Source organism: Silurus meridionalis, chromosome 14 (assembly GCF_014805685.1).
Source record: "Silurus meridionalis isolate SWU-2019-XX chromosome 14, ASM1480568v1, whole genome shotgun sequence".
NCBI classification, from domain to species: Eukaryota; Metazoa; Chordata; class Actinopteri; order Siluriformes; family Siluridae; genus Silurus; species Silurus meridionalis.
Window position 1 is genome coordinate 15,473,456 of NC_060897.1, and position 24,490 is coordinate 15,497,945.

Here is a 24,490-nt window from a genome sequence, read left to right on the forward strand (position 1 = left end):
CCGGATGCGCCGTATTAATAAATAGTCAGGTGTCCCAATATTTTTGTCCATGTAGTGCATCAGCATCTTTGTGTGTACATACTGTTTTTTCTCACCCTGTTTTTCAGTCCAATAAGAAAGCAATTTATATTACAACCAAGGCACATTCAGAGCTGAATATATTTACTGGATTGAATAATATATATTATTATTATATATATTATTATATATATTATTATTATTATAAATTTATATAATTGCTGTGCAATTTTGCCCTAAATTGAAGGTCCGCGTTTGTTTTTTTTGTCAACCAAATTGTGGTTTCCCATAATTTAATTAGGTTTAACACAGTTTACTATCCTCATTATATCCCTATCCTTTTTTCCCCAATTATATTTTGCACAGTTTTGTGACTGTCTGTTTTGATTAATTTATTTAAAGCCCTTATTAAAATACCAAACAAACATTTTTAATAAAGGCAAATTAAATATCTGCTGGCTCGTTGACTCACTGAGACTTTTTAATACTAAATTATTTAGTTTGCTGTGCATATGTGTGAGGTGAATCATTTCCGGTGTGTGCCGTTGACTCAGAGGTTTTTAGGTTGAGGCTTAGTTTTCCTTGCTCAAGTGAATCATTTTTTTTTTTATCTCCGCACATGAAGAAATAATCGAACACATTGCCCAACACTGCATGATAAAAGTAGTGTTTTGTAGTGAGAATGATTTGGACAATATAGACATGTTTGTAAAATAAAAAATATATATATATATTTTTTCCCCTCCTTCTTTTGACGAAATCACATCAATATTGCGTGGTGCCAACTATATGCCTTATTGATTATTTGATAAGTTCAAGCTCAATTCAATTTTTTGCTTGGAATTGGCTGGTTGCATAACTGCACCAATCGTGATCAGCTTTGAAAGCACACTTCAGTGGCTAAGTTTTGTATTTGCATAATGGAGATTTGCATTCTATTGCCTCATTGCACTTTATTGTGAAATCTGGAATCCAGATAGGTCTCTTTCTCAGCGATCCATCCCTGAAAAGGCAATAGCCATAAAGGGAGAGTGTCCACCCTTGCTGGTGATAACAGTTCTCACGAGCATTGTTTTTGTCCCTCAGCCACGTGGTAGCACTTTTCCAATGTTGGAGGGTCCTAGTAGCCAGGAGGGCAGTGTGGACGAGGACCAAGAGTGCGTCATCACTCCCAGCACCAGTGTCAAATTCAATGCAGCTTTGAAGGAGCGGAACCGTATCAACTACATGAGGAACTACCTCCTGCTTATAGGTATCTCATCTCATTATTATTATTATTATTATTATTATTATTATTATTATTGACAGTTATCAATTATATCACAGATAATAACAAGCTGGAAAGCAACACTACTTTTTGTTCAGTGATTGCAATCATTCTAGAGGTTAAGAATGTATGGTGAAGTCCTTCTTGTTCTCTACTTTTGTACTGTATCCTTATATATGTCATTGTTGACATTTTTGCAGTCTAAATTCTCGTTTGTTGCTTGTTCTCTTGTGCTTGCGTACACAATTGCACGCGATTACACACTGATACTAGGGGACCTGGAGGTTTTTGAATAAAAAAAAAAAAGGTTTATTGTGGTGATAAATGTTCATCCAGACTGCTTAAAGGTGCCCTCCTTCCGCCTTTTTTTCCAACCACTTCTCATTAAACGCTTTCTAAACACGCACTGTTAGTGAAGGCCTGGGGTGTAAGCAGCTTCATCCATTTAATTGGTCTCTGCTCGTTCTCTCTAACCCGGATGAAGTGTGGTCATACTGCCCTCTAGTGGATGTACATAAAGTTTGCGCTTTTTTCCGTTTATGCCTTTATTATTATTATTATTATTATTATTATTATTACTATTATTACTATTATTTATATATTAATCAGCGTTTGGTTTCCTAGTCTATCTTTCTTTGTTAATAGTAAGGCCCAGAGCTGGGAAGTAATGAAGTAAAAATACTTTGTTACTGATTTTTTACTGGTATCAGTACTTTACTATTTATTTTTCCAACTTTTTACTTTCATTCATTAAATTTTTTACACGAATATCTGTACTTTCTACCTCTTACATCTAAACCGGCGTTTAGTTTTAATGTATTTGGTGACATGATCGATATTTTTTCTTTTCACCACTTTCAGCCCTTCAACCTATTTTTTGTCATTGCGAGGCTTTTTCAATCTACCACTGGTGTATCATTTCCTGACTCTCGCACACCACAGACGTAGGCTAATTTACGAAGCTAACAATGAGCATGGCAGAGGGCAATAAGAAGTATGGGGTTTATGTGGATGAGACGGAGGGAGTCAGAGATGTAAACATGACTGAGACTGATCACCTGATCATCATCATCTTTTCTCCACTTGTGTTCTATGGTGGATGTTCAGTCTGGATACATTCATTAGATAACTGAATTTGACATTCTTTTATATCAATATAATTATATGACATGAGGTCCAGTCATGAGCGTGACACTAAAACAGGTAGTAGTAATGGCTACTTTTTACTTAAGTACATGTCAGAGCCCAACGTCTTTATACTTTTTCAACCAAGTCAAAGAAGTCAGTACTTTTACCAGAGTCTTTTAAAACATTAGTATCTGTACTTCTGCTTGAGTGAAGGATGTGTGTACTTTTGCCATCTCTGTAAAGGCTTGACTATACAACCATGAATTCTGTTTTTATTTTTATGTTGTTGTAGGTCATCACGAGACTCCTCCCGAGGCTCATAAGAAGATTCTGGAAAAATTTCCAGAGGGTTTTCCTCGTCAGCACAGCAATGTCATTCCTCCTGCTTCAGAGCAAAATATTGAGGAGGTGAGGGTGATGCTGTTGCTTGTTCAACAAGCCTTTTTTTTCAGAATATGTCTGCATTCTACTGGTTTGAAAGCCAAATCTTTGTAATGGGATCCTTCACATGGGATTGCTCATAGACTTAGTTACCAGTTAAATGACCAGGCATTTGCTTGCACAGTCACTGATTCATGGTCACTCATTGTTCTGTTTCCCTGCTACTGCGAAACAGAAGGTGAATGAAAGTGGTATGGAGGATAGCACCCCTTTGCCCCCTCCTGTCCATTCTCTCCAGGAGAAGCATCCTCGCCCACCCCGCTCTGAAGCACCTGTCGACTCCATGCTCAAAGACATGGCCACCATTATCTTCAGCACTTTCCTTCTGGCTGGCTGGGTTGCCTTTATCATCACTTACCCCAAGGTAAAAAAAAATATATAGTATAACATGACATTGGTTATACGTCTTGTTATACAAAATTAGGCAGGATTTAAAGGAATAATTCCATGTATAGCTGGCTAACGGCTGCCACATGTAGTTTTAGGGATATTTGTAGTTGTATATGAGGTGGCCCCTAAAATCCCATTAGATATCTCTGAATTACTACTTGAAATTAAAATTTAGGTTTTAACTGTTACTTTCTACGCCTCTTTTCTCACCGCGTTTCAGTTCAAAAACTCCATTTTCAATGCACTTAGTCTGCTTAAACGTTTGAAATCTTGATATTGAAGCGTAGTCATGGCATGAGCTTAATCTATTGAATTAATAATCAAATGTTTTGATGACTCCATCAAATAATGCATTTATGTGGGAAGCACACTAAAAATATCAAAGACTGAAAGGCCTGTGTGTATTTAGAGCATGCAGAAGCAGCAGCAGCTGCAGCACCAACAGTTCCAGCGGCAAATGGAAGAGAAATTGGAGCTCTTACAGAAACAGCAGCTGCTCTTCCAGCCGCCCGGCGACCTGCTGCCCGACGGTGATTTCCTGGAGGTGGCTCGTGGCCGCGCCGAGAGCTCGGGCCAAAGCAGTGCTAACGCCACACCACGTGCCTCCAATCACTCCAACATGTCTCATTCGGAACCAGGGGGGTCTGCCGCCGAGCATGAGGATGGAGGTGAGATCGATTTTTCATGGCGCGTGTCTGCCGTGATCCGTCTCATCCAAACATATAACGTCTGGCTTTCCGTTAATGCTTGAATGTTGATTACAGTCTTCGATTTTTGGCATTTGTTTGATTATTTACGTGAATCTTGTTTCCTCTCTTCAGAAGACGAGTCCAGCATTGTTCGAGTCGGAAATATTACTTTTAATCCCAGGAGTGTTCTTGGACATGGGGCTGAGGGCACCATTGTATACAGGTGATCTTCTGATTTTGTTGTTTTCTGAAACATCTACACCATCAGCTCGTGTGGTTCACCTACAAATACACTTCTGCTTTTTTTTTTTTCCCTTTTGTCCCCCAGGGGTCATTTTGATAACCGGCAGGTGGCGGTGAAAAGAATTCTCCCAGAATGCTTCAGCTTCGCAGACCGGGAGGTGCAGTTGTTGCGTGAATCGGATGAGCACCCCAACGTCATCCGCTACTTTTGCACGGAGCGTGACCGTCAGTTCCAGTACATCGCTATTGAGTTGTGTAGCGCTACTCTACAAGAGGTTAGCACACATTGCACTGCTCCTACAGTATCTGTTTAAAATAAATAAATAGATTTTAAATCTTTAAAAAGAAATGTTGGGTCATGAAAAAAGGTGAGGTGCCAAGCTTATGAACAAAAGTATAGCAGTGTTATATAGCAGTAATATAAAGATATATATACAGGGAGTGCAGAATTATTAGGCAAATGAGTATTTTGACCACATCATCCTCGTTATGCATGTTGTCTTACTCCAAGCTGTATAGGCTGGAAAGCCTACTACCAATTAAGCATATTAGGTGATGTGCATCTCTGTAATGAGAAGGGGTGTGGTCTAATGACATCAACACCCTATATCAGGTGTGCATAATTATTAGGCAACTTCCTTTCCTTTGGCAAAATGGGTCAAAAGAAGGACTTGACAGGCTCAGAAAAGTCAAAAATAGTGAGATATATTGCAGAGGGATGCAGCAGTCTTAAAATAGCCAAGCTTCTGAAGCGTGATCATCGAACAATCAAGCGTTTCATTCAAAATAGTCGACAGGGTCGCAAGAAGCGTGTGGAAAACCAAGGCGCAAAATAACTGCCCGTGAACTGAGAAAAGTCAAGCGTGCAGCTGCCAAGATGCCACTTGCCACCAGTTTGGCCATATTTCAGAGCTGCAACATCACTGAGTGCCCAAAAGCACAAGGTGTGCAATACTCAGAGACATGGCCAAGGTAAGAAAGGCAGAAAGTCGACCACCACTGAACAAGACACACAAGCTGAAACGTCAAGACTGGGCCAAGAAATATCTCAAGACTGATTTTTCTAAGGTTTTATGGACTGATGAAATGAGAGTGAGTCTTGATGGGCCAGATGGATGGGCCCGTGGCTGGATTGGTAAAGGGCAGAGAGCTCCAGTCCGACTCAGACGCCAGCAAGGTGGAGGTGGAGTACTGGTTTGGGCTGGTATCATCAAAGATGAGCTTGTGGGGCCTTTTCGGGTTGAGGATGGAGTCAAGCTGAACTCCCAGTCCTACTGCCAGTTTCTGGAAGACACCTTCTTCAAGCAGTGGTACAGGAAGAAGTCTGCATCCTTCAAGAAAAACATGATTTTCATGCAGGACAATGCTCCATCACACACGCCCAAGTACTCCACAGCGTGGCTGGCAAGAAAGGGTATAAAAGAAGAAAATCTAATGATATGGCCTCCTTGTTCACCTGATCTGAACCCCATTGAGAACCTGTGGTCCATCATCAAATGTGCGATTTACAAGGAGGGAAAACAGTACACCTCTCTGAACAGTGTCTGGGAGGCTGTGGTTGCTGCTGCACGCAATGTTGATGGTGAACAGATCAAAACACTGACAGAATCCATGGATGGCAGGCTTTTGAGTGTCCTTGCAAAGAAAGGTGGCTATATTGGTCACTGATTTGTTTTTGTTTGGTTTTTGAATGTCAGAAATGTATATTTGTGAATGTTGAGATGTTATATTGGTTTCACTGGTAAAAATAAATAATTGAAATGGGTATGAATTTGTTTTTTGTTAAGTTGCCTAATAATTATGCACAGTAATAGTCACCTGCACACACAGATATCCCCCTAAAATAGCTAAAACTAAAAACTACTTCCAAAAATATTCAGCTTTGATATTAATGAGTTTTTTGTGTTCATTGAGAACATGGTTGTTGTTCAAATTAAATCCTCAAATAAAATTAATCCTCAAAAATACAACTTGCCTAATAATTCTGCACTCCCTGTATATATTATGTACGTTGTCTCTAACTGCATGATATGTTAAGATTAAGCTGGGATTAAACTCGTACAATTTGTCACAAGGTTTAAAGTTAGGGAACTTGGACTGTGTTTGCATTCATTAAAAATGCTGTTTTTCTTGGCAGTACGTAGAGCAAAAGGATTTTAATCGCCATGGGCTGGAACCGGTGACCATGCTGCAGCAAACCATGTCTGGTCTGGCACATCTGCATTCGCTCAATATAGGTAATGCAAATCCAGCTGATGAATTAGTGCAGATTTCATCTGTGTATAGCTGCTCAAATGTGGAATTTTGTTGTAAGGTTCAACTGTTTTCTTCTTAATCCCGAAGAAGAATAAGAAAAAAATGAATTGTGCAGCAAGTGTGCACATGTTGCCTCGCGATGAACTGTCGACTCATGCAGTGTGAATTCTCCTGCCATTTTGCCTGTGTTGCTGGGAAAGGCTCCAGATTCGTAATGATCCTGACCTTGATAAAGTAGTTACTGAAGATTGAATCAATGTACTTACACTACAAGGCCAAAGGTTTGTGGACACCAGACCGTCACGCTTGTATGCGGGCCTTTTTCCCCTCGTGCCCCCCCCCGGCCCCCTCATTTAACATCACTGCTTGAACTAAACAAATGCGTGTGGCTGAATGGACAAATCCCCACTGGTGTTTTGGAATCTAGTGAAAGTCTTCCCAGAAGCTTTATAATAAATAATTATAATGGCATAGGGAGACTAAATGAGAAATCAAATGCATATGGGTGTGATAGTCAGGTATCCAAGAACCTGCCATATAGTGTAGCTGAGAAATAGATTTACTTCAAACCTAAAAAAGGAATATCACTAAATAAAAGTCTAGTATTACTGAAGAAAAGAAAGTGTAACTAAATGTTTATATTATTTCTATAACATTTTAATAGTTTACTTTTCGATTTCCAAAGGGCCTTAAGGCTGACTTTATTTTTTGCCTTTAAGCAGGTGTGTGTCACTGGTTTTCCCTCTTTGAGACTCTTAATTTTTTCTTCCTTCTTGGCAGTTCACAGAGATCTAAAGCCACACAACATCCTGGTGTCTATGCCGAATGCCCACGGGCGTGTTCGTGCCATGATCTCAGATTTTGGCCTGTGTAAGAAGCTGGCTGCTGGCAGACACAGTTTCAGCAGGAGGTCTGGTGTTCCTGGCACAGAGGGGTGGATAGCACCTGAGGTGCTTAGTGAAGATGCCAAGCACAACCCAGTAAGTGCTAGCAAACACATTTGTATCAAATTTGAATGTTGGCGAGAGAGTTCGAGAGTTCAAATCCTTCCAGGTGCCACTGTCGCACTAGAAGCGGTACGAAGGCCAAGCACAACATATTACGAGCTAAGTGATGTGAGATGGACCTTCTCCTTAAACATATACATAAGCAGCACTTTAAATTAATGTAGTGAATCCGCTGATCTGACGAACACGATTTGTAAATGCTGACATGAATAATACAGGAGACACAGTAAGTGTAATTTACAGTGCTGGTGCATCAGCTCATTTTTAGACTGTGTTAGGCCACATGTGTTTACAACAGTTTACTTACAAATGTGATAAAGAAAAAGAAAAAGCACATTTGTCTTTAATCTCTGATTATACATCAGTATTATTATTTTTTACACATATTTTCATTTTCAGTGACATGACATGCACCTACATGAATTACTATCTCATTATAGGACTCCGTATAGACGGCGGACTCGTCTGCTCTCACAAGTGCTGTAAAATGTCTGAGTGGCTGTACTTGTGGTATAGATTTTATTCAAGGACAGAATACGATCAGCTTTACAGAAATCATTGAGTCAGGCAGAAACCAATAATAATGAATAATACTATATTAAAAATGACATAATTACTATTTTTTAGTTACAGCCTGTTTTTATATTAAATTTGCATGGTTTGCTCCTCTTGTGCTAGATTTCACCAAACATAACAAGATCAACACAATGTTTCACATTTTATGAAACAAGTCAGATTCTGTTGTCTTACCAAGCTCCCCCCCAACCCCTTCCCCTCCAACCCCTTCCCCTCCAAGTTAATAAGAACCCACAGCTTGTCGTGTTATTGAGACATTTTTGTGCATAAACATGTTTCTGGACACCTGACCAGAGTATTTGCTTTTTGAACCTCCAGGTCCATGTTTAGTCCCTATGCTGCTATATATTGTGAAATGTTGTGCTCATTATGCAGGACAAGGAGGCCTGGGATGCAGCAGGTGTTCAGCAGGTTTGAGGTCAGAGCTCTGTAGAAGGCCAATCAAGATCTTCCACTCCAAAAAAAAAAACATTTTCCTAACCATATTTTCATGGAGCTGGCTTTGTGCACAGGGGCTTTGCTATGCTGGAACAGGTTTAGATCTTTTAGTTCAAGTAAAGGGATGATGCAAAAGCTACTGTATCCAAAGACCTTGTACACAGTTGTGTGCCTCTAATTCTGTTGTAAAAGTTCAGGGAAGAATCACAGGGTAAAGTCAGGTGTCCCATTACTTTTGTTTAAATAGTGGACCTTGAAGCCATAACTACAGGCACTTTCCGACCAACATTCATTTCATTAAACTTTCAGGGGCATTTTGCCATAGAGTAATATAATGTAATGACTGACTAAAGACATCCTTGGCTCTGACCTCAATTCCAGACATGCAAAGTGGACATCTTTTCTGCCGGCTGCGTGTTTTACTACGTGGTGTCACAGGGATGTCATCCATTTGGAAAGTCCCTGCAGCGGCAAGCTAACATTCTCCTGGGAGTTTATTCACTGGACCACTTGCAGCCAGAAAAGCACGGTATGTCTTTTTATTTCCTGTACATATCCCTTATTTTTGTTTATCAATCAGGATCAAATCTGTACGGTAAGCATGCTCTTGTTCTATTTTATTATATGATCGTATATAAACCCGTTCTTTTGCAGAAGACATTGTGGCCATGAACCTGGTCGAGCAGATGTTGAGCATGGAGCCTGAGAAGAGACCGTCAGCAGAACGAGTGCTCAAACATCCCTTTTTCTGGAGCTTGGAAAAGCAGCTGCAGTTCTTCCAGGTAGAGTGAAAACAGTGCAGCATTATATTCTGTTTAGGAAAGTGGCATGTACTGAATAATTAATATGAATTAGGTGGTATGGTTTTCTAAGCATCTTGGAGAACTTTTCTGTTCAGATGACATTCTAAGGGCCATGTTTAGGAAGATCATCACAAAAGATTCTCACAGTTTTACAGATCATGAAAAAAACACATTTACACACACGATCTGATTCTATGGCTGCTGACCCAACACGTAACTATGATCTCTTTCCTCTTAGGACGTGAGTGACCGAATAGAGAAGGAGCCACTAGATGGACCAATCGTGAGGCAGTTGGAAAGAGGAGGGCGGGCCGTAGTGAAAGGAGACTGGAGGGAACATATCACGTTGCCTTTACAAACAGGTGCAGGCAGCTTTGTTCTTTTACCGTATTGGCTGCTGTAATCGTGGTAAATCTATTATATTTCAGGGCATGAATTAATTATAAATGTGTCTGTGCACAATGAATCTTTGCACAATAGTTCCTGCGACAGTACTTTATTGTAAGCTAATCGTAGTTTTCCTTCAACAGATCTCCGCAAATTCCGCTCCTACAAAGGTGGCTCTGTTCGAGATCTTCTGCGGGCCATGAGAAACAAGGCAAGTATGATTTTCCATGTTTTTAAAAAGCTGCATTCATTGTTCATGTGTTCAAACAAATATTGCGGATACATGGTTGCTAAAAAGCTATTTCTTTTGTCATTCAGAATAAAGGCATCGTTTTTAAATATTAATTAATGGTTAACATAACACAATTGAAAATACCAGAATGATTTTACCTCCATAATGTTTAATGTTCAACTTCAACCAAAGTAAAATTAAAATCTTCAAAATGCTCTTTTGACTGCAGAAGCACCATTACCGTGAGTTACCTGAGGAGGTTCGAGAGACACTGGGCTCCATTCCTGATGACTTTATCTCCTACTTCACATCGCGTTTTCCCCAGCTGCTTCTTCACACACATGTGGCCATGCGATTGTGTGCCCATGAGCGTCTATTTCTCCCCTACTACCACAGCTCAGAGCTGCCTTCACGGACCATTAACACACAGCCTGAGCCCAAACCCCTAGAGCCAAGTCAAAAGGACCTATCTACATTCACACACTCAGAACCCACAGAACTGCCTTTAGGGCCAGATATCCTCCCACCATCAGATTCTCCAGTACTGCCTGAACACACTGAATATGTGCAGCAGGAGCAAAATGCCTTCTCAGTGCCGTCCAGGCACGAAGATTCTGCTCTGTAGAAGAAAGGGGACGTTGGTTTTGTTATTCTTAATGGACACTTCTCTTGGAGTTGCTACAGTGCAGGCCTGCAGTGCCTAATCTGTGTTACCTACACGAGGTGCCATCCCTTCTCGTAGTGCCTTACCCATTTAAGATAAAATGGCTCTTTTCAGAGCTGCCCAGTTCCTGGTGAAGCTAGGCAAGTCTGGATTCGATCCTGTTATTTGGACCATGGAATTCTAATAAGAAGCTGAACTTTTTTTTTTATTATAAAAACTCTTTTGTAAATGCTGAAAACTGTGACGCTTGCAAACGCATGAGACGAAGACTATTTGTATTGAACTGTAAAATTTATTCTACTGTGCAATGTCAGTGATATTCAGAGACCTTGCTGTTAAATCGATATATTTTCGTACATATCTTGATTGGTGATAATCAGTCAGCATGGCCAGTGTGCCTTTTTAAACCCGCTGTTCCCCCCTGTGTTGGCAGTGTGAAGTCAGGGGAGATAACTGTTCCCGCCTGTTGCTATGCTGCTGCTGACCTCATTTGTATACAAAGGGAACTGGAATATTTGTCATGAAATACATTTCCGTTTTTTTTTTTTTTTTTATCATCATCATCGCTTCTTAGTTGCAAATTACAGTGTACAGTTTATATGTTGAGACATAATTAATATAAATGTAAAATCAAATGTATTTTTAAAATTTTGTCTATGGCTGTTAAAAATATTTTAGACAGAAATTTTTAATAGGTGTCAGTTACAAAAACAAGTATCAGGCCTGAAGAATAGATCAAGTTTCAGAAGTATCCAAGCAAGTAGTTTATTTCTCATCAAATTAGGTCTCATCCTCTTCCCTGCTATTGAATGTATGCACACTTGGGCCACATTCGAGCACAGCTTAAATGAATGCAGGTCCAAAATTATCCACATTTTAATGCATTAACTAGGAACCATAGCCACACAGTTAGCTTTACATGTACAAATTTGTTTGTGATTGTCCCTGAGGGGCACATTAATTTATTTACATTTCTTCTTTTTTTTTTTCACATGTTGAAGAAAAGTCCAAGATCGTGTTTGATCTTTTTTTTTTTTATATCATTATTATTATTATTATTATTATTATTATTATTATTAAAAGCTGCTATTGTACAATGCTAAACTTTTAATTAAATCATTACAACCTAATGTGTGCAACTCTGCGCTTTGACAACACAGCCATGGGGAACTTCTCTAAACTAAAAAATTGCCTCAGGTGGGGGAAAATGTTTTCCCCAAAAAGTAAGCCAGCATTCAGAAAACAGGTGGAGGGGGGAATTACACCCTGCCTACATCTACAGTTATAAGGAGAGGAGCCAGTTGTTATTAATGAAATGTGCAAGATAAATGTATCATCAACAAATGTGACTTTTACTTTTACAAGGACTTCAGATACACCACGGTTGCTGCTCATCAATCTGGTAATGGGTAATAAGCGGTTATGCTCAAATAACTTCAAATTCAGTATTTCACAGTAAGAATGTCTGAAAATGGAGAGACTTTAATACATTTGCCAATCTTCCTAGGAATGGGTGCATCATAGAATCCAGGTCAAAGCCAGGCTATTTAATACTTATAAAGTTAAACCTTCATAAAGCACGAAGATCGTAGGCCATATAGCCCATTAGCTTTCAGGAAATGTGACCAGGGTGGGCAAAAAAAGTGATCTTAAGCTGAATTTGGTATGATTTTTGGTGCTGGTTTCAGTATTTCTATAACTTCTGATCTGCTGGGATATTAATGCACAACAATCTCTAGAGTTTACACACTATAGTGCAATAAGGGAAAAACTTTGGAAGGCTTATTTTGCATTTAAGTGTCCTATCAGTGAACAGAGGACAACTTCAACAAATGAAGGAACTATAATTGAATATACATTCTGTATCACCCAGATAAGGACCCATCTGGTTCCTCTTTAGTTTTTTTCTAATATCATTTCAGGGAGTTGTTCTTTTCCATTTCCTTCATTATGGTGGGCTGCACTGGACTCAGGCTCCCCAAAGCTGCACAATTTTTCTCAAGTGCCCAAAAGTCAACTTGAACAAAACAGACTTCCAGTGACAACTCTTAATGAATCCCGAAACAATTGTCAAAACTATTCGGACAGCCCAAAATGATCCACATGTGGTATCATTTACGGTGATCTCATGTATCTTTAGTTTGTCAGGTTGTTGAGAATATAATCCTTCTACCCAAACTTTCCTAAATGTCACATGTTACTGTGTGTCTAATATAGATTATGACTTTGCATTCCTGTCCATGATTAACAAGATTCCATGTCACACTTCCGGATCTCTACTTCCTTCCATCAGTGCTCCAGTCACAGTCCAGTTCGTATTGAGCTGGATATATTCATTCTCATTCCCATTTCAAAACAATCATCAGAAAATACAGCTGGTAGAGCAGATATTTGTGGATTGGAGCGGGCAGGAAGGAGAAAGTGAGCTCATGATTTGCTTGTGAATCTTTTTCACTTTCACAGAAACGAAACCTTGCTGTCTGAGTGTCGGCGGCGCTGTGAATGCGGGCGGGACTGGAGACCTGAAACGCCATTACATTACATTCGATACGCAAACGACAGGAAACCAAGAAATCTGACAATAAAGAGGAAATGTTTATGATATATTGTGGCTGACGTCTCTAAAAGAAATGTGACGGATTTCTCTATTTTCCGCTGCAGTTGGACCTCCAAGAAGTAAGTGTGCAAACTGCGTCGGAATAAATCCCCCTGTTATACCTGCATTAAATCCAGGTTTACTATCCTGTAAGAATATTGCTGAATCTTTGGGCTGAATATTAATGCTGCAGATGTCGGTGTTACCTTTTGATCCATTTCCTCGTATTTAAAGCGCCTTTAGGAATGAATTTGCATGTATATCCGATATTTATGGGAATATTTGTCAGTGTTTTGGGTGTAGTGTTGTTTTGTTGTTTGTTAACGAACAGGCCTTTATCAGGAATTTTTGGATTGTCCTTCTATATGCTACAAAATAATGCTGCGGTATCAGCAATTTCTACATTATTTACTTATTGCCTGTTTGTAGATTGATAATTGATATTTTGTAGATATACAGTTTTTATCCAGTTTGATTTGCTTCTGACAGTGACATGGCGTCTCTGCCTATAGAGGTCGCTGTTGCTGAGACCCGATTTATGTACAGACACTGACATGCGCACTCACACCACAAGTGGGAAGTAACGAAGCACAAATAGTTCATGAATGTACTTTGGTAGATTATTTGGTCATTACTTTATTATTTACAACTTTTTACTTTCACTTATTACATTTTTACACAAATATCTATTTGGTGAACTGTCTATTTTTATTTCTGCTCATTCCGCGCCGTTTTGAACCCATCAACATATTTCCTGTCATCTAGCACTACCATCATTTCCTGGGTCTCACACACTACAGATGTAGGCTAGTTTACTAAGCTAACACAGAGAAGGCAACAGGAAGTATGGGGTTAATGTGGATGAGACAGAGGGAGTCAGAGATGTTAAACATGACTGAGAACAGACACATTCCTGATCATCATCATCTTTTCTCCACTTGTGTTCTGTATGGTGGATGTTCAGCCTGGATACATTCATTAGAACACTGAATTTCGTTTTGTATTAATATATTGTTTAGGGCTGTTAAAATGAACGTGCTAATAACGCGTTTACTCAAATTCATTTAAACAGCACTAATTTTATCAACAGCAGCGCGCATTTCTGTTTGACCATTTTAATAAACGTAAATAAATATAAAAGCGTCGAATTTAAAACATTCAACGCAACCCACATTTATTTACGACGTCCTTTCTTTACTTATATATGAAAATTACTGATGCGCCATGTCTCAAATCAGCACCAAAATCCGCCATGATGTACAATGAACCCTCTGGGGGTCGACAAACGTGCCGGCGCGTTTTGTGGCATTTTTTTCCCCTCATAACGCTGAAACGAAGTTTCAATGAAACCAATACATCATTTGAATCTGTTGGGGGTCTACTTTTATTTGTAAGAATCACAATAACAACAAAACATTGAGCTTTTGTAAAACAAAGAAAACACAGACTGTGCTCTGTCTCTGTCATCTCACTTCACAGACACAAAAATAAATCAATATTCGCCTCACAGACATAATACATATATAAATTGCAAGCAAATAGCAATAAAAAGCAAATCTGCTTTTAAATAAACAAATTACATCCAAATAAAATATTCTCTGATTCTGTATTCCATATGAAAGTTAGAGCAGGAACAGTTTCTCCGGTATCACCTCATTAACCGTCTGTGTAGAAACATAGCAAAGGTTCCGTTTGGTTTTCTGATTATTAACACAATTTAAAACACCATAATTACTTTAAAACATTTACAAAAATATTTTGTCTTCATGCTTCATGTTGAATTTGGTTACACTAACAATAAACAAAAAGTATTAATTTAAGGTACATTTAGAACATAAAATTGCAATTATTAATTATCGTAATATAATTTATTACAATTAGCCGATTAATCACAATTTATATTTTAATAGTTTGACAGACCTAATGTTAATATGACATAAGGTCCAGTTACCAGCGTGACAGTAAAACAGGTAGTAGTAATGGCTACTTTGTACTTCGAGCCAGAGCCCAAACTTATGTACTTTATCTTGAGTTGAAAAAGTGTAGTCTTTTACCAACTTTGACCAGTGTTTTAAAATATGAGTATCTGTACTTCTGCTTAAGTGAAGGAGGTAACTTTGCCACCTCTGACACATATAAATTTTTTTTCACCCCACATAGTTTTGTTTCAGTAAACATTAGTTTACTTTCTGAGTTTTCACCATTTGCCAAATTTTTCTTTAAAAACACACCTATGTTCCCTACCCTGTGGAAAAAAAACAAATGTGTAATGTATAAATATATGTAAAACAGAATATTAAAAAAAGGTCCATGTCCTGTTAATTCCATGTTCTGTCAACTTATCATGTTACTCTGTTGAAAAAATGTAAGTTTTAATTTTCTCACCCCAGAGAAACATTTATCATTACAAATCAAATGAGAAAATTGTGAAAATTTAAATATGAAATGTTTCCTCACTATAGTCCAAAACTGATAGAGTGTCATGTCATACAGTTGCATGGACCCACAAGTAGGAAGTCTTCCTTCTTTCTACTGTCTTTGCCCCACATCGTATTTTAGCACTAATTGTGAGTTAGAATATCAAGAGAATTAAGTAAAATTCTAATACTTTCCAAAGAAATTACAAAAGTACATTTGTGACCTTAAAACTACCCCTCTAATATAATCTAGTTTCCTTTTTGACAGCAAAAACAGCTATTAACTGTCAAGACTTGGACTCCAAAAGACTTCTTAAAGTATAATGTGGTGTCTGACATCAAGACATTAGCAACATATCCTTTTAGTCCTGACAGTTGCGAGGTTGGGCCTCAATGAAACGGACCAATTTGTTCAGCATGTACCTCAAACGTATGCTCAATCGGTGTTTTGGTGAACTACGACGCCAAATCAGCATGTTGAAGTTTTTGTCATGTCGCTTAGACCATGTTCAACTTGAAATTTTTTTTTAGTCTGGCAAAAAGCATCCTGCTGTAAGAGGTCACTGTTATCAAACAATTAAAGCACTTGTTATGAAGGGGTATAGTTGGTTTGCAATAATGTTTAGGTAGGGGGTCAAAGTAACATCCATCTGAATGCAAGACTGCAGCACTGCATGTTCTGACACCTTCCTACTGTATCTTAGCCCTTTCGCTGTTTTGGAGCTATCACAATTTGACCCTTGAAAAAGCCTCTCAGAAACATATGCTTGCCCATTTTTCCTGCTTGCAACATTTTGAGATCTTATTGCTTACATGTAACTAGATTTTTTATGTTATTCACTTTATAGTTTGTAATGTTACGGCTGACTAGTGTTTAAACCAAGCACAAGGCAAAACCAAAATGCAGCATGTTTTCTCACCTTCCATGTTCCTATTGATGCCTACTTGCCATGTTCATTGCACACAGTCTATTCCAGAAACTGGAAAGGTAGAAAACTGCATTAATTAACCTATTGGTGTGGAAAGCAAATCTGATGAAAAATTTAACATGCCCAGTGATGCAGGACTGATGTTTTATGCAGGTATGCAAAATTTGGTTTATTTAGTGCTGACATATTGTGAGCTCAAACATCCTCATATGCATTTTCTGTTTAGGTCCCAGTTTGTTCCGTTTGCAGATGAGTCAGCATGAGTGAACTGGAGGAGTTTCTTTCTACTTAAGTAAGTAATTCATTCATTCAAACATTCAAATGTTCATCTTTGTTTCTGTTTATTTCTTATTGCATTTGAGAGCATTTGTTAGATTAAATATGAGTATAATGGTTTTTATGTTTCTGCAATTTTGTTCCAAGCGTATTACAGAATAAACCGACATACCAATTTAACTGCGATAAGTCGAGCAAACAATGGGCTTTTCAATTTATTTACAAGTAAATTCCAACTCATAACTTGATAAATAAGGCACACTATTCTATGATTAAAAGCAACAAGATGAAAATGTATTAAAAAGGACGCTTCAAATTACAAAAAAAAAGAGTTGGGACACTGTAAAATGTAAATGTATAAATAAAAAAGTAAAATTATATAAAATGTAAATAAATAGCAAATGCATTTGCATGTCTTATAAACCCATATTTTATTCACGATAGAAAATTGGAAACATATCAAATGTTTAAACTAAGGAAATGTATAATTGTAAGCAAAAGCTAAGGTCATTTTGATCTTGATGGCCGGAACAAGTTTTAAAAAAGTCTGGAGAGGGACATGTTTACCAATGTGTAGCATCCTCTCAACTTTCAATAACAGTCCATGTATATCTACGAACTGAGCAGATTAGTTGCTATAGTTTTGGAAGAGGAATGTTGTCCCATTCATGTTTGATACATTTCTAACTGCTGAACAGTCCTGGGTCTTTATTTTATTTTTCATTTTATGCTGCACCAGATATTTGCAATTGGCAAAAGGCCAGTTCAGCACTAAGAAACCATGCTGTTATAATTTGTAATAAATGTGTATGTGGTTTAGCATTGTCTTGCTGAAATATGCAAGGTCTTCCCTAAAAAACGATTATGTCTGGATTGAAACATATGTTGCTCTGTATATTTACAGCATTGATGGTGCCTTTTTATATATGAAAGCGGCCCATTTCATAGGCAATGATTCACCCCTATACCATCAGAGATGCAAAAAGAATTTCAAATTTCGATTTGTCTGACCACAACATAATTTTCCATTTTGGTTTATTTCATTTGAAATTAGCTTTGGCCAAAAGTAAATGGCAGCATTTCAGGATCATGTTCCCATATGGCTTTTTCTTGGCGTGATAGAGCTTTAAACTTCATTACTCATTTGATGACAAGGCAAACTGTGTTCACAGACAGTGAGTTCTGGATGTGTTTTTTGTGAACAGTGATTTCCAGTACAGAATGATGCCTGTTATTAAGCATTGCCACCTGAGGCCCCAAAGACCACAGGCATCCAATATTGATTTTAATCATTGTCTCTTGCACACAGAGATTTTGTCAAATTCTCTGAATCTATTGATATTACTTACCGTAGATGGTAAGATATTCACAGTCTTTACAATTTTTATGTTGAGAACCATTATTCCACAATTGTTACACAACTTGTAGACACAGGTTTTCACAGGTTGGTGATCCCTCTGCCCAGCTTCACTTCTGAGAGATTCTGAGTCTGTAAGATACTCTTTTTATACCCAGTCATGGAATTGACCTGTTGCCAATTAACCCAATTAGTTGCAAAATGTTCCCCCAGCTGTTTCTTTTTAGTAACACTTACTTTTCCAGCATTTTTTTGCCCCGTGTCAACTTGCTGTGACATGTTGCAACCATCAAATAGAATTTTCCTTAGTTTAAACATTTGACGTGTTTTATTTAGTATTTTGAATAAAATACAGGTTTATAAGATTTACAAATTATTGCATTCTGTTTTTTTTTTTTACATTGTCCCAACTTTTATTTTGGAATTGGGGTTGTATAAATGAATACTTTAAATTAATTAATCCAGGGGTCCCCAAAACCCCCACCCCACCACACACACACACACACACACACACACACACACACACACACACACACACACACACACACCCAACCGGGTCTGTGTACGGTGTATAGTATACAGTGTATGAGCAATGTTTTACAAAAAAACACAGCATTATCAAATCATACACTCACTGTGTCTGTACTTGTTCTTTTTTATTATTATTTGCTTTATATTTTAAGGCTGTCTGTCTGTTTGTTTATTTATTTGTTTGTTTTTTGATTTTAGGTACTTTGAGGTGAATCGTGGAGCACAGTGATCGTGCAAAAGACATAATGGGCAAGTATTAATATATAGGAATGAGCATTTTTCTTGCCAATATTTTTTTTTATTTTTTATTCAGGCCTTGTTGTGATTTGATTTATTGTTTCCATACAGAAGACCTTCACAGCACTCCAGTTGAAAAATGGACAGAGTCCATGGTAAGCAACTGGTTAACCTCCATAGGAGTGAAAGAAACTTACATTAAAAAACTTTTTGAAGAAGAAGTAGATGGCCGAATACTCCTTGAAATCACAGAGGAATATCTGAAAAAAGAGACTGGAATGAAATCTGGCCCAGCACATTTGATAATTAAGAAAATAAATGAGTTGGTTAATACTTTAAAAAAGGCTCAGAAGCCGAAGGATAATGCACATGAAAGGACTGCTGAAAACGATAATCATGGAGCAGTATCCACCAAAACTAACTCAACAACCAGCACTCCACAAAAAGGAAATGAGGAACAGGATTCTTTGATTGTACCAACGACAAAAAGGGATTCAAAGCCACGACCTTTTGGTACAAAGGGTGCTGACTATATATATGTGAAGCACAATGTTCTTTACCCTGAAACAGGCGTCATTGATCTAATAACACCTTGTCATGAGTACAAGGCATTTACCACTGCTGTTAAATTAGACCGCCCAAGACTTCAAGCAAAGTTGGCAAGGGAAGTTTTAAAATTTGCCACAGGGTGCATAAACATGAGATCAAATGGCACAATACACTTTGGTATAATGGACAGCAGGGAAAATTCTGGCTTTGTGCACGGTGAAATCATTGGCATTCCCATCGCAGAAAAGGACATGTATGTTGATGCACTGGATCACATTGAAAGGAGTTTCTCCACCTCTGACGGTGAGATTGTAAGGCAGTGTATTCGACCACCCGAATTCATTCTGGTAGTGGACCCGAACAGCAAAGACGAACACTATGTAGTTGAAGTTGATATTGCTCCTTCCGTGAGCATTGTGAAGAATAGGGTTTTTTCAGTCCGCTTGCCCAACTTTAAAGAAAAGTCCAATAAAGTTGAATTTGAAAAAGGAACAATTTATCGCAGGACTGGCGCCAAAACAGAACCAGTCGGTGATATAAATGAATTTTACCAAGCAGTCCACGTCAGAGATGCTCAAAGAGAAGAGGCAGAGCAAGCACAATGTTTTACGAGCCCAGACCTTTGCCCAGATCTTGGAAGAAAACTCATCATGCTTGTAACAAGTGGGAAGAAACTGATGGAAAAGGAGAAGTGGTACATTCTTGTCACAAACAAGTTTTCAAAGGAAGATCTGAACCACATCGATTTTTTAGTAAATATGAAGCTATTCTGTGTGTTTGACTTTGACCCAGATTCCATGGTGTCTGGATTATGTCACGAATATGTTAAGCATCATGCCGTGAACCTTCATTTCATGCAGAATTACAAAATTCCAAGTGGCTTGAGCATCAGTGAATTTGAGAGCCACCTCCACTTGTTTGAACAAATAAGTTGGATATTTTGTAATGGGCGAACTGATTTCAAAGGGAATGAGATGCCTTGTGATGAAAATACTTGGTCTAAAACAAGGAGGACATTTCTCAAGGATTGCGTTTCATTGATCTGCAAGGATATTCTGCCCAAAGGAACCTTCCATGTCATCTTTCTTCTTAATTCTCCTGTTGATATACCTCTGCTAAACACTTTCTATGAGTTTTTCACTGACATGGAGGGTCATGACGACATCATATGCATCTCAGAATCAGTGGAAAACTTTAAAAAATGGCAGGCATTTGCTCTTGGATCCTGTGACAGTGAAACCGTAAACCTTAAGAGTGTCGTAGGGATGAAAATGAGCCACGTTAATGCTACTCTCCAGAGCGTTCAGACCAACACCACTCGTACAGCCAAGCACTTAGCTGTTTATGTCAAAGGGGAATGCTGTCTTGAAACATGTGAGGAGGAAAAAATGTGCTCCTTGGAGATTTTAGGTAGCAACCAATGTGATGACACCAGCCCTGAGTTCATTGATTTAGAGAAAAAAGAAATCGAGAGACAGTTTTATCTCGGAGCAAAAGTGACATGGATGAACTTTTGGCTTGCAGAGAAAAAGTTTGTTGGGGAGATGATTCAAAGAGATGCATACCACGAGGTGACCAAACTTCTGAGGGATATTCTTAATTGGAGTCAAGATCAGATGCCCATTGATAACATCAATATCTACCATCATCCAGGCAGTGGTGGTAGTACAGTAGCAAGGCAGGTCCTTTGGAACCAAAGAAAGGACCTGAGGTGTGCAGTGGTGAAACCATCATACTCTGCTGCCACAGTTGCCGAACATGCTGTTAAACTTCGGGAGTATGAAGAAAAGAATCCACAGAAATGCTTACCTGTACTCTTACTTATTGAGGATGGTGAAAAAGAGTATTTGGAAGACTTGAAAAATGAGTTAGAAGTAGCTGTATTTACACCAAGAAGATTGCAATGGGAATACCATGCTTTATTCTCCTCAGCTGTAGACGATCCCACACCCCAGAGAAACTGTGTAAGGGGTCACCCCTACTAAATGTCTCTGTGACTCACAAACTTTCAGTAGAAGAGAAAAGAGAGTTTGCAGGTAAACGGATAAAACTTGAGGAACAGTTCCAGCCAGAGTTCATCCTGACATTTATATTAATGAGTGAGGAATTTGGACATGAGATCATTGCAAAATATGTAAAACAGTTTGTAACACATTTACTCCAAGACATTGACCACAAGTCTGTCGTCACTCAACTCACTCGCTATGTGGCTCTGCTCAACACATACGTTCAGAACTCTTTTATTTCTCAGTCACATTGTGAAGCCCTTCTTGATTTATCTATACGTGTGGACAGATTTCGACAGCATGCATTCGAGGGTTCTTTGAGTGAGCAGGCTAAACTGGTCTTTATACATTTGAGAGATGAACGGACCTATATTAAATCAATCAGAATCATTCATCCGCTGGTTGCAAAGGAAATTCTCAATCAGCTTTTGAGTGAGAGACAACAACAAAGTGACCTTGCACTTGATCTTCTCAACAATGATGTACTCTTCGAACACAGATTTGGGAGAGAAGAGTACATTAAGTTTCTTCGTGCTTTGTTCATGAGACGATACAGGATTAGCAAAGGTGATGAATCGGACAGCTTTTTCTCTCCCCTCATTGAATATGTAAGAGAAAAGGAAAATCCAGAAAGGCAATTGAGCTTCTCAATGAAGCATACAAAAGATTCAACAAGGATGCATTATTTGCTCAGCAACTAGCTCGACTCACTTACAGTCATGAAAGATTTGAAGAGGCAGAACGTTGGGCAGACATTGCAGCAAATAAAATGCCTAACAACTCCTACATTCTTGACACCAGAGGCCAGGTGTACAGAAGATGGTTCACAATGAAATACAAAGCCACAGAAAAGATTCGCAAAACAGCAGAGAACACAGCAGATGCAATCGAAACAGCACTTAAAGCCATTGAATGTTTCCAAGAATGTGAGAAGGTAGCAGTTGCAGACACTGAAACAATGAACAATTCAGGATTCTTTGCTGTTGTAGAGGTGGGATGCAGTTTGTTAAAGCTAATCTCTTCACTTCCGGTGTTTTCAAACAAGAGTGATGGCCGTTCTGAATGCCTGAAATACCTTCTCACAGACCACATTCCAAAAGAGGTTGAGAAACCATGGGAACATTTTCACAGCAAAATCAAAAAACTTCAGACCACCATGCGGGAAGCATTGGAGTGGATATCAGAGGACTTGAGTTATTTTCAAACAGACTTGAGTGCAGAAGACCAAGAATCTTCTATAAGCTGTGAGATGACAGTAATTCACCCAAAGCATTGGCTGGTAACCAAGTCTTCTGTTTATGGCAAGTTTTTCAGTGAGGCTTATATGCCTAGTCATTGTCAATCAGATCCAGCTACCTTGACTCCCTTCTTTAAACGCATGATTATCTACAAGCTCGGTGGGGGAAACATCACAACAGTCTTTTCCATCCTTGACCAGAAAGACAAGGACAAGGTCAAAACTTTGGAGGACATAATTTCACTATATCCAAAAAATCCAATGCATGCCAAAATGCATCAAGTAGATCTGGTCAACTACATAGCATCGCATTTTGCTCTAAGTGCTGTCTCACCCATGTCACCTAGACTGGCTGCTCTAATTGATCTGCAAAAACTCAGCAACCTTTTCCCACACGACAAATCAAGATGCCTGTCGAGTGCTCTGTTTTTATGCATCTTGCTGTTTTGGCCAGAGGAGCATGACACAGCTCGTGGAAACAGAAGACAAATATGAAATCGTTTTGTCTGCTCTCAAATTCCTTCAGCGAACATACTGGGCCAAAATGAAGATATCCCTCATAGAAGAAGGAGAATTTACACTCACTTCTTCCTGGGGAATGGAGGTGGATATAACAAATTTGTCCACAAGAGTAAGATTGAAAGTATCACGAAACTTTCCGAAACCGTTTCAGAAAAGCGGATGAAATGGTACAGAGGGGAATTGTGGAAAACGCCAGAAATCGCTGCGGTGCTCAAACGCGTGAACGGTTGGACCGAAGACGGCATTGTGTACCTTGAGGGCCCTAAGATGAATAAGTTTCCCATTCATCCACTCTATGTTCACTCAGTGCCCTATGGCAATGAGAATGTCACATTCTATCTAGGCTTCACATTCAGAGGTCCTGTAGCGTACAATGTCACCGCAAGAAAATAGTCAAATTAAACCTACCAAAAGGCTACAGATACCTGGAAAACAAGAAAACGTGTGAACCGAAATGGAAAAAGAATCTATCTTCATATTATTTTAGCAAAACAGTGACATCCAAGCAAACTGAGCTCTTAATAATGGCTGTTGAATTTTAGTAATAAATTAATGTCAATATCTAGTCTTAAATGTTTACTTTAATGCAGTGATGCATGAAAAACAAAGGAGCCTTTTAGTGTTCTTTTAAATGAGACATGCGAATAAGCTTTTAGGACTCTTCTGCATTCTAAGCACCGTGATTGAGACGGTGAACAAAGCACTTCACCATCACCTGTTTAACAATGTCAAAATCTGAGAAAATAATGTTATTGGGTTTAAAAGGGCCATCAGATGAATTGACGTACATGTATCATTATGTGTCATTATTCTGTCTGTTGATGAAATGGTGGTGTTTCTTTTCTTACTTAAACCTTTACCTCTCTTACTCTGTTTACCATATTTAGATATAGAGTATGTTATTGTTAATTTTTCTTTTTAGCAATTTTTTTTATTATTATTATTTGTGTGTCTCAAAACATTTTTACAGCTTACCTTTGATATGCTGAATTTATGCTGAAAATACTTTTTTTTATTGCTAACTGACATTGTGATGAACCATTTCACTGCACATTAGTTATGTATTTGTTGTACTGTAATTCATTGTATAATACCATTTTCCTTTGAATTGTTGTTTTTTTGTTCTGCACAACCTTTGAATATAGTTCATTTGCTCAAACAATAAGCGTATTCAAAAAATATGAAGGAAACTTGTCTTCTTATGCACTTTTTATAACCTTTGTTCAATAGCAAATTCATTTTTATATTAAACTTGAGAAAATAACGTGCGTTTCATTTTTGTTTAACTAAGTGA

At 38.4% G+C, this 24,490-nt stretch overlaps 2 protein-coding genes across 2 annotated transcripts in view; both read left to right on the forward strand.

The window, feature by feature from the left end:
• Positions 1–11,669, forward strand: part of LOC124396380 (serine/threonine-protein kinase/endoribonuclease IRE1-like) — a 29,678-nt gene extending 18,009 nt beyond the window's left edge. Inside the window, exons 10-22 of the mRNA XM_046865498.1 lie at positions 1,105–1,270; positions 2,706–2,821; positions 3,030–3,218; positions 3,654–3,912; positions 4,066–4,156; positions 4,262–4,451; positions 6,314–6,413; positions 7,213–7,412; positions 8,835–8,982; positions 9,108–9,235; positions 9,495–9,618; positions 9,787–9,854; positions 10,105–11,669. Coding sequence (XP_046721454.1) covers positions 1,105–1,270; positions 2,706–2,821; positions 3,030–3,218; positions 3,654–3,912; positions 4,066–4,156; positions 4,262–4,451; positions 6,314–6,413; positions 7,213–7,412; positions 8,835–8,982; positions 9,108–9,235; positions 9,495–9,618; positions 9,787–9,854; positions 10,105–10,500 — 2,175 coding nt within the window. The 3' untranslated portion in view covers positions 10,501–11,669. The remainder of the gene's footprint in view (positions 1–1,104; positions 1,271–2,705; positions 2,822–3,029; positions 3,219–3,653; positions 3,913–4,065; positions 4,157–4,261; positions 4,452–6,313; positions 6,414–7,212; positions 7,413–8,834; positions 8,983–9,107; positions 9,236–9,494; positions 9,619–9,786; positions 9,855–10,104) is intronic.
• Positions 11,670–12,815: 1,146 nt separating this feature from the next.
• LOC124396684 (sterile alpha motif domain-containing protein 9-like) lies at positions 12,816–24,460 on the forward strand. Its single transcript, XM_046865888.1, is given in 8 exon segments — positions 12,816–13,215; positions 16,708–16,773; positions 18,844–18,894; positions 18,994–21,311; positions 21,314–22,061; positions 22,064–23,148; positions 23,150–23,230; positions 23,233–24,460. Coding segments are annotated over 6 exon segments (4,593 nt in total). The 5' UTR covers positions 12,816–13,215; positions 16,708–16,773; positions 18,844–18,890; the 3' UTR covers positions 23,590–24,460.
• Positions 24,461–24,490: the final 30 nt, after the last annotated feature.